The sequence below is a fragment of the Corvus brachyrhynchos genome, unplaced genomic scaffold, assembly GCF_000691975.1.
Source record: "Corvus brachyrhynchos isolate BGI_N302 unplaced genomic scaffold, ASM69197v1 scaffold60, whole genome shotgun sequence".
NCBI classification, from domain to species: Eukaryota; Metazoa; Chordata; class Aves; order Passeriformes; family Corvidae; genus Corvus; species Corvus brachyrhynchos.
This window is the reverse complement of record NW_008236767.1, coordinates 724,716-740,419: the sequence shown is the minus strand read 5'-3', so window position 1 is coordinate 740,419 and position 15,704 is coordinate 724,716. Positions and strand designations below refer to the sequence as shown.

Sequence of the window (15,704 nt, the reverse complement as noted above, 5' to 3'; positions counted from 1 at the left end):
CCCCCTCCTTATAGAGATCTCTCGTCCCCATCCGTTACCGTCTACGTCCGGCCGTCCCGACTGGACCCCAGAAACCCCCAAAACCTACATTACTACATTTGCCCGGTTTTTCTTCCTCCATATAAGTAATTTATTTTCTGTACATGCAGCTTTGCATGTAGGACTTCTTTTTCCAGTGTGATAAACATCTGCAACTTCCACTAGAAGCAATGAACAACACAAGATCAGAATGCTGACGAACAGCAAAAATCAAGGCAATGCAGTCCCTAGGAATATTAATTGTGGTAATTTCTAACACGTGTATGATGTGTAAGACAACAGTATTGCCAGAATATTCAAGACAGATTCAAATGCACATGTTCTTCTAGACCCGAGTTTTGACACATAATGATGGGAACAATTTTGAGAGAAACAACTGTGAGCCCTAGAACTGACTTCATATAAAAATTTTAACCAAAGACAGAAAAAAAAATCCTACTTCCCATGAAATTTCGAGGTTTGGAAAGAAAGCTTTGAAATTGTCAGAATGACCTATTTTATCTTCATAATGAGAGATTAAGTTTTAATCTGAAATCACTGTCTTTTTAAAACCTCAGCAAATGGCAGTAAAAATATTGTAAATAAAAAGGCCAGAAATCTCGTCTTATGATTTTGATTCACCTGAACTACAATTAACTCAGGGTGTTGCTTCACAGTTTTTGTCAGATTTTGATCATTTAATCCAATTGCCTAATAGAGGAAAATAATTTTTGCCAAACCAAGTGAAGGCTACAAGAGAGATAATTCCTAATTGGTATCAGCTGGCACAGGCAAACGCTTAATATCTAACTCTTATCTAAGCAGGCAAAGTTTTTAATCAACTTCTTCTGCTTCCTTTTTTTTTTTTTTTAAATGAAAACTACCACCCACATATGTCCTTGCCCAGTCTAAAGGCAGGATTTTGACCTTGAAGGGTCGATTACAGAAAACACTGAGTAGAATCTGTTTCCTGACCGAATTTCTTCTGAAATAGAGTGTTTCAACACTCTGCATTTTGGATGTTTTCAAAATTTGTCAGATTTTAAGATGGGTGACTCTTAAAAACCCAGTATCATTGTGGGAAAGTGACCGACTCCATTGAAAAACTGGTTCCAGAGTTTGGCAGATGCAAATGCTGAAGGATTGATATTGATCTCACATTTTAAAATTAACTGCTATCATTCAGGTTTACATTGATACATGAGAAATAAGGACGGGGACTTTAGGGAAAAACCCCACAACCATATACACATGCAGTTTAATAACTGCAGATATCTTGTTCAGACAGATCGTCCATAGATTTGAAATGTCAATAGACTCCTCCTACATGTTGAAGTTTTATTGCACATATATTGTACCATTACACTTTGTTATCACTGCATATGACAATTCATTATCACTGTGCATAAAACAGTATCTACATATTCAAGTTTTGAAATTAAAGTGCAGCTTGTAAAAGAAACTGCAAGTACATGGGCAAAGTGTGCAACACACGTTTTGAAGACTTCATTTGCTTTTAAACTCCCACTCACACAGATTTCTGTGAAAAAAAAAAATTACAAGTAAAGCTTGAAATATTAAAAAATTAAAATCACATTATTGCATTTTATGTTACAGATTATTGATGGAGGAGAAGAATCACATCCATATATACTGAATGCCCTTATAATCATTAATGGTGAGTAAAAGGTTTCTGCAGTTCCAATAACTATAAACTACAATATACTCATACCTACTAATAAGAAAATAGAACTGTGCTAACGGTACAAACTGGCCGACTCCTGGAAAAATTCCTTTAGCAGCAGAAAAAGCTCACAAACTGAAATCAGTAGCTAAGTACAGTGGTACTTTTGGTGCACAGATCAAAACATGAGTCCATGACTGAACAACACCAAGTTCAGCAACTCAGTGAAATCCAGGCTGGTCCTCAGTGTCTGAAAACTGCTGCTGAATGTTTTATACTGAAGGAATGCCTTCCATCACTTCTTTCCACTGTGTTCCAAACAAAACTAGGTCTTTAGTCCTGTGAATGTCAACAGCAAAATACTCTGTTTCAAAAGGAGCATCTCCGTATGCAAGTATTACTCATTCACATGATGCCTTAGGTTTTAACTTTTATATTTTTCAAATCCTGTACTGCCTAGTGTGTAACTGAAGCTTCTCGTGGCCTGTTAGCTGTTGTTCTCTCATGCTGCTTAGACATTATAAACCAGTGACTTTGGTCTCAATACCAGCCTGACAAACTACATGATGCATTTCTAGTCTGTGAAAGTATTGTAAATACACAACAAATTCACAGCTCATAGTCTCATGCAGAGGAAAGTTGTGTTATCTGAGGTGTTCCAAAGAGAAATCTAATTTAGTCTAACCAATGCTGTTTTTAAATCTACACACACACAAATTTCTGATCATTTCTAATATCAGTGCCTAATTTTGGACATGGACAACATGTGAATTAAGACATTGTAACAGTTGGTTAAACCATGGCTTGTGAGCACATTTAACATACAAATAATTCAAGTGCATCTTGGAGAGGTGGGAGACATCAATCCTATTGTAATCATGTAAAAATTAGGAAAAGGGACTCACTCAGTAATCAGTGAAGAAACAAATGAATAATTCTTATGTATCTAGAAAATCTATGGCACCACCATGAGGCCCTGGTATCTCCAGAAGATGATCCACCTCACCTAGCTTGGACATGTATTCAGATGGAATATACTCATCTAGTTTGGATGAGACACCCTAACTTACCAGTGTTTTCTCCAGACTATATTATTTTAGCATTGGCATCCAGAAATTTGAAATTAGCTCTTCCTGGCCACAAAATGCATGGAAATGAAATAATTAGCCCTGGAGGTCAGAAGCCCCTCTCCCACACAAGACCTAGTTATTAGGGATCAGTTTGAAGTGAGATAACTTCTGGATGTTAGTAGCACCCTGCATCACCTACTATAGGCTTTAACGAAGCCTGCAGTGGAATCTACACAAGGCTGAGATTTGAGTTTCCAAAAGGTTGGGGCAGAGGCACAGGTAGTGGAAATAGTAGGGAAGGATGGGATTGGGGTGGTGGGGGATACAGGAGGACTGTGGGAAAGTTAGGAATGTGAGGCTGAACGCTTAACTTCGGGAGATGGATGAGCATGTGTTAGTGGAGAGGAAGAAGATAGGCTGCCACAGATAGCTAAGTTGCATAACTTAGATAAGGTTATTGCACTCAGATAGTGCCATAAAAAGTAATACCTTACTCTGTAGATTGCCCTGAAGATATGAACAGCTGAAACAAACTTCCAAGAACCTTTTGGCTTTTGTTCTCTGAACTAATTATATTGTGCATCACCGAAAGTTCCTGACCTCTACAACAAGGCCTCCCAACATGAGCAAAATGCTACATTTCACTACAAAAGACAGGTAACACAAAATCTCAACTGTTACTTTTTGACTTGAAATATTTCAGCTGGATTGGAGGAACAGGGAGCAGTCATTTCCAAGTATATCCACTGGCTAAAAAGGCATAAATTTCAATATCAATTATATTGTACTATAGCAAAGAAAAAAAAAATCCATTCAGATATGGACAATTGAAATAAATATCAGTTTTTGGTTCGAACCCCAGACTTGCTGTTCTGGCAACTTTAATAGTGGATATTTTGCTTAGATGGGGAACACAAGATAATCTCTTTCCATATATAGCCAGGCTTATGAAAAATAGCAATACTAAACTAACTAAACTAACAACAAAAGAATTATATTGATTTTGCAAAACAAGAATTAAATGTTTTCCTCTCAAGCTCATCTTAAGATGCACTACTTACTCAGTCATATAAAGAATATATATTCTTTGTTTTCTTACCAGACTCCAGACCACCTGAAGAAGAAGACAAGTTAGAAGCCCAGGCACAGAAAACAAGCCCATGTTGTTCTCCAGTCAGCAGTTGTATGGACAGAATTTTACACCAACTTGGTATTTAAGACAGTAAATATCATAAATCAAAACCTTTGTCCTCTCAACAACGATTAACTCACCTGCCTTACCTACTTTTTTCTTGTCAAGTAAGCACATCATTGCCAAGTAAGTCCATCATTACTGTATTATAATAACTAACAGAAATAATTTAACTATTTTTAAGAACTGCTGTGAGAAAAAGCATTGGAGAAGAATTGAAATACAGGATGAAATGGAAACAAGAAAAAGGAAATACAGGGGAAATACACACACTGAAACATAGGAAATTCCATCTAAATTTAAGAAATTTTTTTTTATTATTTTAAGTGTTTTTAAGCACTGGAACAAGTTGCCCAGAGAAGTTGTGGAGTCTCTCTCCTTGATGACAATCAAAACACAACCAGACAGATCCGAGTGACCAGCTGCAGGTAACCCTGCAGCACGACTGCAGGGAAATTGAACTAGGAGATCGCCAGAGGTGCCTTCCCACCTCAATCATTTTGTGATTCAGAGAATAAAGCTGACACTAAAACCTTTTCAACAACAGAAAACTAGCAAGACTCTTGGCAAGACATTAATATATTAATAATTTTGCATTTTTTGACAGAAAGTGAAAATGACAAATGTGTGTACATAAAAATAATCTGTCAGCAACATAATTTCAGTATCCTGCTTTTGGAAAATGCAAAGCTATTTCTATTGTTGATATATGTGAGACACTGCATTTATTACTAGCTTAAATAATGGCATCCTTCTGGATTACTTAAAGTTTCCATACAAATTAATTTTTTAAATGTCTGTACTGTTGTACTATCACCACTGTCTGTGACTCTTGGGTATTTCTTTCAACTTTAACCATCTCTTCTACTTCCTAGCTGCCAGTGAATGCTGAATTGCCACAGTTGCTTCTTCTGCTTAAACTGCAGGTACTTGTGGTAATTGTATGGTCAGGCTTTAGTAACCTTTTACTTTCCCAGACCAACTACTTGTATAGACCAATACAAAAATTAAGAATGGCATTTAGATTTTGTATTGTAAATTCAGACTCACAAATTATTATATCAAAATTAATAACATGTTGCATTCTATTTTAAGTATCAGAGCTGGTAAGAAAGAAAGATCCTGAGTAATGAGGACAACTAAGACATTTATAGCTGCTTAGATCCATACTTGTTTCATTCCTGATGCGTTGAGAAGTAGCAGTTGTAGATGTTATTGTTCTTATAATGCTAGGGTCTATTTCTATGAAAGCAACTAAATATTATAATCCCCTACTCACCAATGTTGACGGTGTCAACTGTGTTCAAATCAGTGATGTTCGGCAGGTCAAAAAGCTCTTTTGTCTAGATCTCTTCCACAAGTTCAGCAGCCCTTGAATTCTGTATGTTGTCATCTTCAGCTGCTGGGAGATTATTGTTACTGGTTCTGGAGGACGCCCGTGCACAAAAAAACCTGAAATGCAACTGTGATTGCAGAGCAGATTTGTTTTTATTAGAAGCAGGAGCAAGTAATACATACTGACCCCTGGATTCTTGGAAAAGCCGCTGAGCAGGAGAAGGAGATGGAGCATGGTGCTCACGCGGGAGGGGCGGCAGGCACTGCACCTTCAGGGCATCCCCTGGATCGAAATGGCGTGCATCTTGTCCTTTTCAGCCCCTCCACCCCAGAACCACACCTCATATCTCCTCCTCTTGCAGTGGAAGTTTTCCAGTTACAACATCACCTCACACTTGGCCAGAGTGTGAGATGAGGCCATAATGGCTCATGATACCACCTCCATGCTAACAACAGCTCCATTGTATATTGTTCTTCTTTCACAGGTTAAGTTCCCAATATGTTGTTTCTCTTAAGGGTCAAATTCCCACCAGTTAAACAATAAGGTTTTCTTCATTGTCTTTTCTTCATTATCTTGTCGACGTGCACAACAGTGGATCAAATATGGCAGGGCCTTAGACACAACTTCAGTCCTTTACACATGCCACCATGTGCTCTGCGGTTGGAACACATCGATATTCCACCATACGAACAACAGTGCACTGCAACATGCTGGATCAACAACACTAAACAAGGAATACAACAAAGAATACATAGAAACCCAATAAGTAATACTAATCCCTGTTTTAACCAATTCCAACCCCATGTTCATCCAGCAAATGGATTCCAATTTGTGTCTTCTACAAGGTGTTGAGTAAGTGCCCATAATTTCTCTAGTTGTGCATGGACAGATTTAGAATGGTCACTTAAGTTTATACAACATAATTTACCAAAATCTTCACACCCATGCTCATACGTTAAAAGCAAAAAATCAATTGCTGCTCAGTTCTGTATCATAGCATGTTTAATGCTGTCTACATCAATTAACAAATCAGATATAGCTGTGTTGGTAGTATTGCTAAACTTTGCTAACCAACAACTAAGTCTATTCAGGCTCATGAGGGCTTGTGCACTTGGAACCTCAGGAACCATGAAGAGGCAGTGATTGTCTTGGCAGTGTTCTAGAATTTAGCTGTATCTCTGTAGTCAGGAGTAAAAGCATGTATGCTCTGAGTATGACGGTGGTGAGTTCAGTTTTGTTGGATCTATACTGAATTAGTTATATTTGGAGATAAGAGGGTTAGTTTTCTTAAGGAGCATGGACTACCTTTAATTGCCATTGGCACTCTGGCCTAGGCTTGGTCCCTGCAGATTAAGAAGATACCCTGTGGGAGTTACATATGTGTACTAAAACTCAGGGCTAGCTGTACTGTGGTTGAATTATACCAGTGTGAAGTATTTTAATACCATGGTATTGTGGCATTGACCCACCGAGTTCTAGGGCTATTTCTTGTGCTAATAAGTTTAAAGGTGGTACAACTATCTGCATTCAAGGTGCCTAAAATCTGCAACTCCTGTGGGGGTAAAGCAGGGGATTTCCCAAGGTGAGACAGTTGTTGCCATACTCTGGTAGCCAGACAGGCCACAGATGCCCAGGTGCTGTTAAACAGCTGTTGCAGCTCACGGGCAGTGAGAGGGACGCTGATCAGACGTGTCATGAATGGGTTCTGGGGCACAGCAGTGCTAAGGCATCATAAGGTCTGGTCACTTTAGCCAGGGTCACCCAGATGTTTTGTTCCAGGGGTATGAGTCTGAGGTACCCTGTCAAAGCAAACAGAAGAAGAGTTACCTCCCCCTTGCTTCTCCCACTCCCACCTGCTACTCCCACCTATGTAAGTGTTTAGCAGGTACTCTGCACCAGTGCCATTCCCCTGGAATGGTGACAGTAACCTGCTTTGCTTCTGCTGCTATCACCTCAGTAGCCATAGCACCAGGTTCCATGGGGGATTGATACTGTACCTTGGCACCTGAAAAGGACCTTGAATAGATAGGGAGGGCATAATCCAAAAGAAAATTGACCCAATAGTTCCACTGGGGAGAATACGAGTAGAAGGAGTGGTGTTCCTAATGCCTAAAGTGAGTGGATGTTAATTTTCCTACTGTTCAAAACAGTGCAACTATAGAAGAACTCCTCTGAAACAAAGGTAAAATCAATTTTAAAAACAAACTAATATACATCTGGAAACTCCTCTGCTTTTCTCACCCTTCCTCTACACAAAGAGGCTTTTAATTAGGAGGATTTTAGTTTTATCCAAAGGCATCCAGCCCAAAACCATCCCACAACGATAAGCAAAGTACAGTTAGTAGGGACAATAGCGAGTGTTGTTTCAACATTGGCATACACTGTGAAGGAAAGGAAAGATAAATTCCATAACAATAGTTTTATTCAACAATGGTGAGAAATATGAACTGAGTTTTGTTTTAAATCAATAGTGAAGGCAGTTCAGTATAATACTACAAATCACAAAAACAGAAGACGTACAAAAATTATTTAAAAGTGAGGATTATAAGTAAAGCAATATTATTAAAATGTTAGCTCAAGCTATGGAAAATGTTTTTTAAGTTTCTTGTGCTGCTCTGAGCCTTCTTTTCCTTGTGGATAGGCTTATGATCAAGGCTATGAAAACAGCAAAGGTTATAATTTTCAGACCTGATAAAACTTGGTGATCTACATTAGAAGAACTAACAACTCCAGGAAACTGCTGTAGGAGCAGGGTATTCTGCTCTGTATCCCACAATACTCAGTACGACATCATATCTTTCAGCAGATGAACTACCTCACACCAGGACCTCAGTGGACAGGTTCACTTTGTGCTTAGCTCCTTGTCAATCTCCCAGGTAGAGGTCACCTGGCTACCTTGCTCTCCAGTTTTCCTTTGAAGGAAATTGCTCTGTTCACATCAAAGCACGAGGGCAGCTCTGTGGATAGCTTGCTAACAACTCTTCCCAAAAGACAGCACAGACCAGCCTGCACTCTGTAGGTTCTGCTTAGCATAATTCCCCAACACCATTGCAAATAAACTTACATTCTTTTCTGTCCTACTTGAGAACTTGCAGAACATAATTTAAGATTTATATAATGAAATCTTCACTCCAGAAGACTGAAACACAAGTTACATGCTACATTTTGATTGAAAAAACACATGAAAAATAGCAATGTGTAAGGCCGCTCTTGTGCTGTGTTTATACAGAATTTAACACTACAAATCCACTTGCTACTAATGCAGGGATGAAAGCAAAACATAAAAAACACTTGTTCATAACAAATCATTAATAGTTGCTTGGATTTCTGCATCTCTTCCTAGAATCTTAATTCTGGCATGTAGCCACTGTGTGGTGTCAAAAGCCCAATAGGTTGATTTTTTCGATTACCAGCACTTCCCCGGGGTTCCACTCCCCAAGGTTACTGAGCTGCCGTATTTTTTCAATTATCTCATCCAGAGGATTTCCTGTTTCGTTAATCAAAAGGGTCATTATCACATTTTTATATGCAGGGGGAGCAGTCTTAATCCATCTATTTCTCAGGGTAACAAACAGGGATTTCACATCAGAGTGGCAGCATCCCCAGTAAAAATTGCTGCTTTCATCCCTTCCTCCTTCATTCACTGTACACAATCTCACAAGGTATACCATGGATGCTCAGACCCTGGTTAAGTATTTTCTGTGTGGTATTTAATACTACATCCCTGAAGTAGCCATGGCTAACAAATTAGTGTCCTGTGGATTAGTTTTAAATGCATTCTCCTTAAGAGAATTTGGGCTTAGCACCAAGAATTTCTTTGAATCTCTTGCACCCAAGGTTACGAACGAGAGTTTGAGATTTCTTAAAAAATCCTCAGCAAGGGTATCAGCAAAACTAGATTTGATATTAAGGGACAGCACAACAAAGTTTGTTTACAAGATTCACTCTACTACTTACAGAACAGTTGAGGCACACCAAGGAAAAACAAGCAACAACAAAACCAAATAAAATCCAGGCAATCAAAACAGAAATGAACCAGGATCTCTGTGTCTGTGTGACAAAAGAACAGTGAGGCAAGGATAAAAAGGAATATGGCTTAAAAGCTTAACAGCATTCAACAGTACTTAAACTTAACTTATACTTAAAAATTTAACAAAGGAACAGCGCAACTTATACCCAACTTAACTTACAATTTAAGCTTAAATTATACCTTAACTGTAACCATTTAAGAGAGGAATAACACTTAACAGCATTTAACCTAATTTATAATTTACAACTTAACTTTACTTACACACCTAACTGAGATCTCAGATTGCAGTGTGGCAGCAGCAGCTACAAACGCTTGCCTTTGCAACATTATATTAGCACTCATCTGTTCCATGTCCTTGTCTTGATTGTTTTCAGCTCTGTATTCTTTTCAACTGCAACTTTGTATGCAAATAACAGACATTCAGCCATGCTTCCAGCATGAATAAGCTGCTCTTTAGAGTGTTTTTGAGGAGTTTGCACAAACTCTCCCCAATATTTCAACATTCCCATGGGACCTTTAACATCCCATGGTTTGGGCCCAATACTTGTACAGGTTTCTAGCTTGTCCCACAATGTGCTCCATGGTTCCTTTGTCCACCCTGGTTGCTCCACTGGCGGAGCCATGGCCCGAGGCTCCTTTTTATGAAACCTCTTTACCAATGCACTTGCATAAGGATGTGGTAACGACAACAAAAATAGCAAGGGTGATAACTCTGTTCTAGTAGTATCGTCCAGCAACACCACAAACACAAAGGACTAGGAGTTCTTCCTAACAGAATCTGAAATGTACTTGAGCTATGTTCACAATATCCACACTGCACAACAACAAGTGTACAACACTGATTACACTTCGGACACAGAAAAACATTATTAAGTTCCTGCACGCAACTGGGTACCCAGACTAAATTTTGACCTCCCATATGCCACACGCACATGGAACAGCATGTCTCAGTACAGTTACATGTTTCACTCTCTTGGTGCAACCATACACTGCACTGCCCAAGCCCTGTCAGGTTTTTGTGTCCTTTTTTGTGCTCTGGGCATTCCATCCTCATCGCCATTAATGTTACTGGTTCTGGAGGACACCCGTGCACAAAAAAAACTGAAACGCAACTGTGATTGCAAAGCAGATTTGTTTTTATTAGAAGCAGGAGCAAATAATACATACTGACCCCTGGATTCTTGGAAAAGCCGCTGAGCAGGAGATGGAGCATGGTGCTCAGGCGGGAGGGGCAGCAGGCACTGCACCTTCAGGGCATCCCCTGGATCGAAATGGCGTGCATCTTGTCCTTTTCAGCCCCTCCACCCCAGAACCACACCTCATATCTCCTCCTCTTGCAGTGGAAGTTTTCCAGTTACAACATCACCTCACACTTGGCCAGAGTGTGAGATGAGGCCATAATGGCTCATGATACCACCTCCATGCTAACAACAGCTCCACTGTACATTGTTCTTTCACAGGTTAAGTTCCCATTGAGTGACCAATACGTTGTTTCTCTTAAGGGTCAAATTCCCACCAGTTAAACAATAAGGTTTTCTTCATTGTTTTTTCTTCATTATCTTGACGTGCACAACAGTGGATCAAATATGGCAGGGCCTTTGACACGACTTTGGTCCCTGATACAATTATGGTAGTGCTTTAGAAGGATCCCTGAGTTAGACTGGCCATGCCCACAGTAACCGTTACTTCAAACCAACTGGAACAGATCCATACATTGAAACATCTGGTGGCAAGAACCTGGCATCTGTGCTGTACAGATCTCGAAGAGCTCTGCTTTAGTCTGGCTCTGATTTGATCCCAAGTGGATCAGTGGTGACAACTGGACTGCATTAGGCAGGGATCTGCAGAACATATCCTGACTTAGTTTCGAAACAGAGGAATTCAATTTGGACACACCAATACTGCTCTGTGATGTGAGCGAAAACATGGTAAATATGAATGGTGATGATGATAATGCTTGCTTAAAAAATACAATCCTGATCAAAACTAAAAGACTGTATCCATTATTTCTTAATTATAGTACCTTACAAGGGCTTTCCATAGATGGTGAACTCAACAAAAATAGCACAATTTTGGTCTTACTACTTGATGTTGGAAGAAAGCCTAAAACTCTGCTTTTCTGCTTCTTTTCTGCTCCCCTTTAGATGGAAATAATCACTACAATTGCTCTCTGTTCCCCATCCCTGCTTCTAAGACGTATCAGCCATTACTGGGAGCTCACACCAACTTCTTGTCAACAGTACATAGAGGGATGAAGGGTTATATGAACCTCTGTGTTATGACCATTGCTGCTTTCAGGACTGGCTAAAAAGTGAGTTGCCCAAAGCAAACATTAGAAGGTGTGGGAATTGGCATGTAGTGACACCAAACAGAGAAGGCATGAAAGTTATATGCTAACTCACACTGCTTTTTCATTAAATAAACTCAGAGTTTTGACACCTTAACCAGTCATCTGGTAAAATAAAACAAGAGGCAATGGAAAAATAAATAATATGTTAATAACAGAACATCAGGACTTTTAAGATAGAAGCTCTTGGCAGAAAATTCAGTGTCACCGAGTAAGTAGCTAAAATGGGCTTTTTAATACATGTTGAGAAGAAAGAAATTCATATAGGGGCAGTCTTCAGGAAGACATGTCTAACCATGGAAGATCTTTTCAACAGGCCTTATCTATTTTTGTGACCATGTTCTCTACAATGACAACCATCTTGCTTTATCACTGACTAACTGTCTGTGTTCAGGAAATATACCTACCCCTTATTTTTCTTAAGTGGTATCCTACAGAACTCCTTGAATTTTTCTTATGAATATAGCCACGTCATACTTCCAAGACTGAGGCCCACAGTAACAAATAACTGAGTATTACTGGAGATTAATTAATAAAGAATAGTGCAACTTACTTGAATAGACAGAGTGCATTTTCAGACCAACAAAAAGAATGGCAGTCTTAGATTATGTCTTTATTCCACAGCTACCAGAGCATATATGTTGAGGAATGCACCTGGTCAAGGTAGCTCAGCTTGCAAGCTGCAGATTGAGATGCCTGAGAGTCTTGTGAATGGTCAGACTGAGAAGTTTCCTTAACATATGATAGCCAAAATAATGCATGTCCTTTCTTGACACAGTCAAGGGCCCGTGGAATTCAAGGATGTTATTTCCATTAACATTTTGATCTGCAAGTAGAATCCACCAGTATCCTGATTGCATACTCTGAGTTTGAAGAAAAATAAAAACATTAAATGCAAAGGAGAAGGAGCAGGTCTTTTAACTGGTTGTTTGCTTTTTCCTTTCTTGCAATTCTTTGCCTTGAACATGTTTCACAACTTTTATGAGCGCTAAGATATCTAATGAGCCCTGAGTAACTATAAGAGACACCTGCAAAATCTGAGCTTTTGCCAGTCAATTACACTTCTTTTCCCACAGACTCCCATGCTGTTAGTAGAAACAAGGAAAATGAAAGACCTCAGAACTTCTTGTGGAGCTTGCTGCAGATCTATTACAAGTGACTGCCTGGATCTCCTGCTGAGCTTACTTTGTGAGCACCAGACACACAGAGAGCACCCCAGAGCAGACAGCATGTTCCCCAGGACAGGCACCATCTCATCCTGCCTTCCTGGTGGCACTGTTGCATCCGGGATCTACAACAGCACAGTAATAAAGATACTGCAGTGCTTTTCCCCTGCCTTGCTGCAGAAGAAGGAACATTCATCAGGCATCATCCAATGCAGATGGGAAGCATCACCTGTTTTACTCTTCTTTGTAAAGCTACATAGCTTTGTAATAACCTGGGAAGAGACAGTAATGCAGGCAGAGAGATTGGGAAAAATGAGGGAAGTGGAGGAGCGCAAGAATGCTCTTTTCAAAGCCAGAAGAACTTAATTTCAAAATGCAGTATCTGCTAACTACTGAGAACCATAAACCCAAGTCAAATTAGCTCCATACAGACAGTGATTTTTTAGAATTTTTGGTAGGTAACTTCATATTTGAATAGTTTTGTTAATTTTCTGTAAGGCAGCAGAGATGCTTTGGTAATTTTGCCATCTGTATATTGCTCAGCAAACAGTGGTGATTCATGATTGCTCCTTGACATTTGGGTGGAACCTGTCTGATCACAAGTTTCAGTGTCAGCTTCAAGTGATATGAATTCATTACATAACATGAGAGTGCTGGTTTGCAGAACATTATGTATCCCACTTACAGCAGGGCTTATAGTTCAAATGTGAAAGTGCAGGAGGATACTCAGATGGTCTATTACTCTCAGATAGTGGATTGTTCCTTGCCCTCTCTCAAGCTTCCTGCATTATCTTGCACAAATTAAGTTCACTTTTTCAGTTAATCTCCCAAACGGAGACACTACTGCAGTGTTATCTCCTTGGCTGATCAGGCAAACGCTGCAATGAAGATAAAGCATTGCCAGATAAACCTGCAAGATAACAGACCCTCGATCAAATCCTGAATGTTACAAGCTGAGTGCCTAAATATTTAAAGTTAGGAAGCTCCAGTGTTTACAAACCTAGCAAGTGTCATGTGGGATATAATGTAAAAAGGTAAAAATTACACCAGATATCAAATACAAGTGTTCCAACTGCTTGCAGAGGAGCAAACGAGACATATTTGCTTTCATTAAGAGTTTAACAAGAAAATAAAGCAGACCCTCAGCTTCCTCATACTGCTTAGCTACAAGTAAATTAAAAAGCAAGGTTAAAAAGCAAATGGCAGAAGCTTAGGTATAACTTGCACACCTTCCTGCCCTTCAGACATACTTTAACCTTTTTTTTTTTTTTGTATGTGTAAAAAAACCAGTGTTTTATAAATTAAATAACTACTCATACGGGATTACACCTCCCTCCCTCTCCCAGGGATCTGAACCATGTCTGACATGTTTTTACACAAACACATTTCACGCTAAATATGAATCAGATTACGGTGTGAAACGAACTGTCACTGATTAGCAGCTACTAAAGTGGCTGTGGCTGGCCACTATCATGCCACTGCAGAAGCACACTCCAGGGAGGCTTAGTTCTTTCTCAGATGAGGCAACATAAGCCTCAGCTGGTAGAATTCCTCGCTTCATACCAGAGGGCTGTCCCACCCCCAGACTGCTGTGACTGCTAGGAAGGGATAACGCAGCACACCTGCACGGGGCACCTGGCAGACCTCACCACCGCGGCAGGCGGAACTGGCGAGGGCGATGACCTGTGTGCAGTCTCACAAAGCAAGCAGCCGGGAACGAGCGCTAAGCCCCTGTCACTGTCACAGAATGCATCAGTCCTCAGGTGCCCCCGTGTGCCTCCCGCCTGCACTACAGCGCCCGAGCTCCAGCGGCCTCTGGAGAACGCCCTTGGGCAAGGAAAGGTCTTGCAAGGGAATGGCGTTTGCGAGAACGTGTTACATTTTATGTCCTCTCGTGAACAGGGGAGCATTCTTCCCGGAGTAGAGTCGAGGGGTGAACACCGCTTACTTGCCATAGATGATAAAGCAACATAAGGAAATCTGTAATTTTAAGATTTTAAAGTAAGTTGCAAATATTCTTTCTGTAGAATGGAATGACCCCAGCCCGTCTCTTAACCCCCCAAAAATCCTTAAAAGATTTATTACATTTTATGAAACATTTGGAGAGAAATTCCGTATCTAATAGTGTTTTGGACTACAATGCTTACTGAATTATCACCCTTAAATACTTAGTCAGAAAGTACCCAATATATTCAGTGCCCTCTGGTGGTTTGAGTTATGAAAGAAAAAAATTCGTAAAAGAAACTACTCAAGTTTGATCAGTCTCACAACTAAGGTCACATGAATCTCACCTTCTGTAGCACTAGGGCCACAGCAGTTACCCTGGAAAAAAAAACACCCCACACTCTTCTGTCCGTACCTACAAAACCAGAGACCCTAACACAAGGTTTTCAGGGTATCTTTACCATCAAAGACCTGGTCTCCATGAAAAGTTTTTAATTTTCAACCTCATTCTAATCTCTCCAATCCAAAAGCAGATCCTCTCCCTACAGAAACAACAAAGTAAAAGCTTTAAAATATGTTTAAAAGCAATAAAAGCTATCTGGTAAGACTTTCAGATTCTTTCCAAGCACAAACACATTCTGATAAACACCAACTCCCCTGGCCATAAAAGTAAACATGTCTGGAGAACTCTGGAAATTATTGGTGCTAAGCTTCTTAGTTACTGTATTTACCCCTGTGGCCCACACCAGCCCATATTAAGGGCACAGCCAGAGGAGCTTATAAAACATATGGAATATGAAACAATAATTAGTAACCAATATAATCATAGCAATTTAATCACTGACTACTTTAAAAGACAGAAAAGGGAGTGGGCAGGGAAATGCATAGAGTAATTTTATGGGAACTGCTGTAGGGAA

General features: G+C 39.8%; 1 protein-coding gene across 1 annotated transcript in view; it reads right to left on the bottom strand.

Moving 5' to 3' along the window:
• The window catches only part of MEP1B (meprin A subunit beta), a 32,656-nt gene extending 22,970 nt beyond the window's left edge, over nucleotides 1-9,686 (bottom strand). Inside the window, exons 1-2 of the mRNA XM_017727410.1 lie at nucleotides 9,596-9,686; nucleotides 371-7,099 (exon numbers count right to left, since the gene is read on the bottom strand). Of these exons, the coding sequence (XP_017582899.1) occupies nucleotides 371-440 (70 nt within the window). The 5' untranslated portion in view covers nucleotides 441-7,099; nucleotides 9,596-9,686. The remainder of the gene's footprint in view (nucleotides 1-370; nucleotides 7,100-9,595) is intronic.
• Between the last annotated feature and the right edge of the window lie 6,018 nt (nucleotides 9,687-15,704).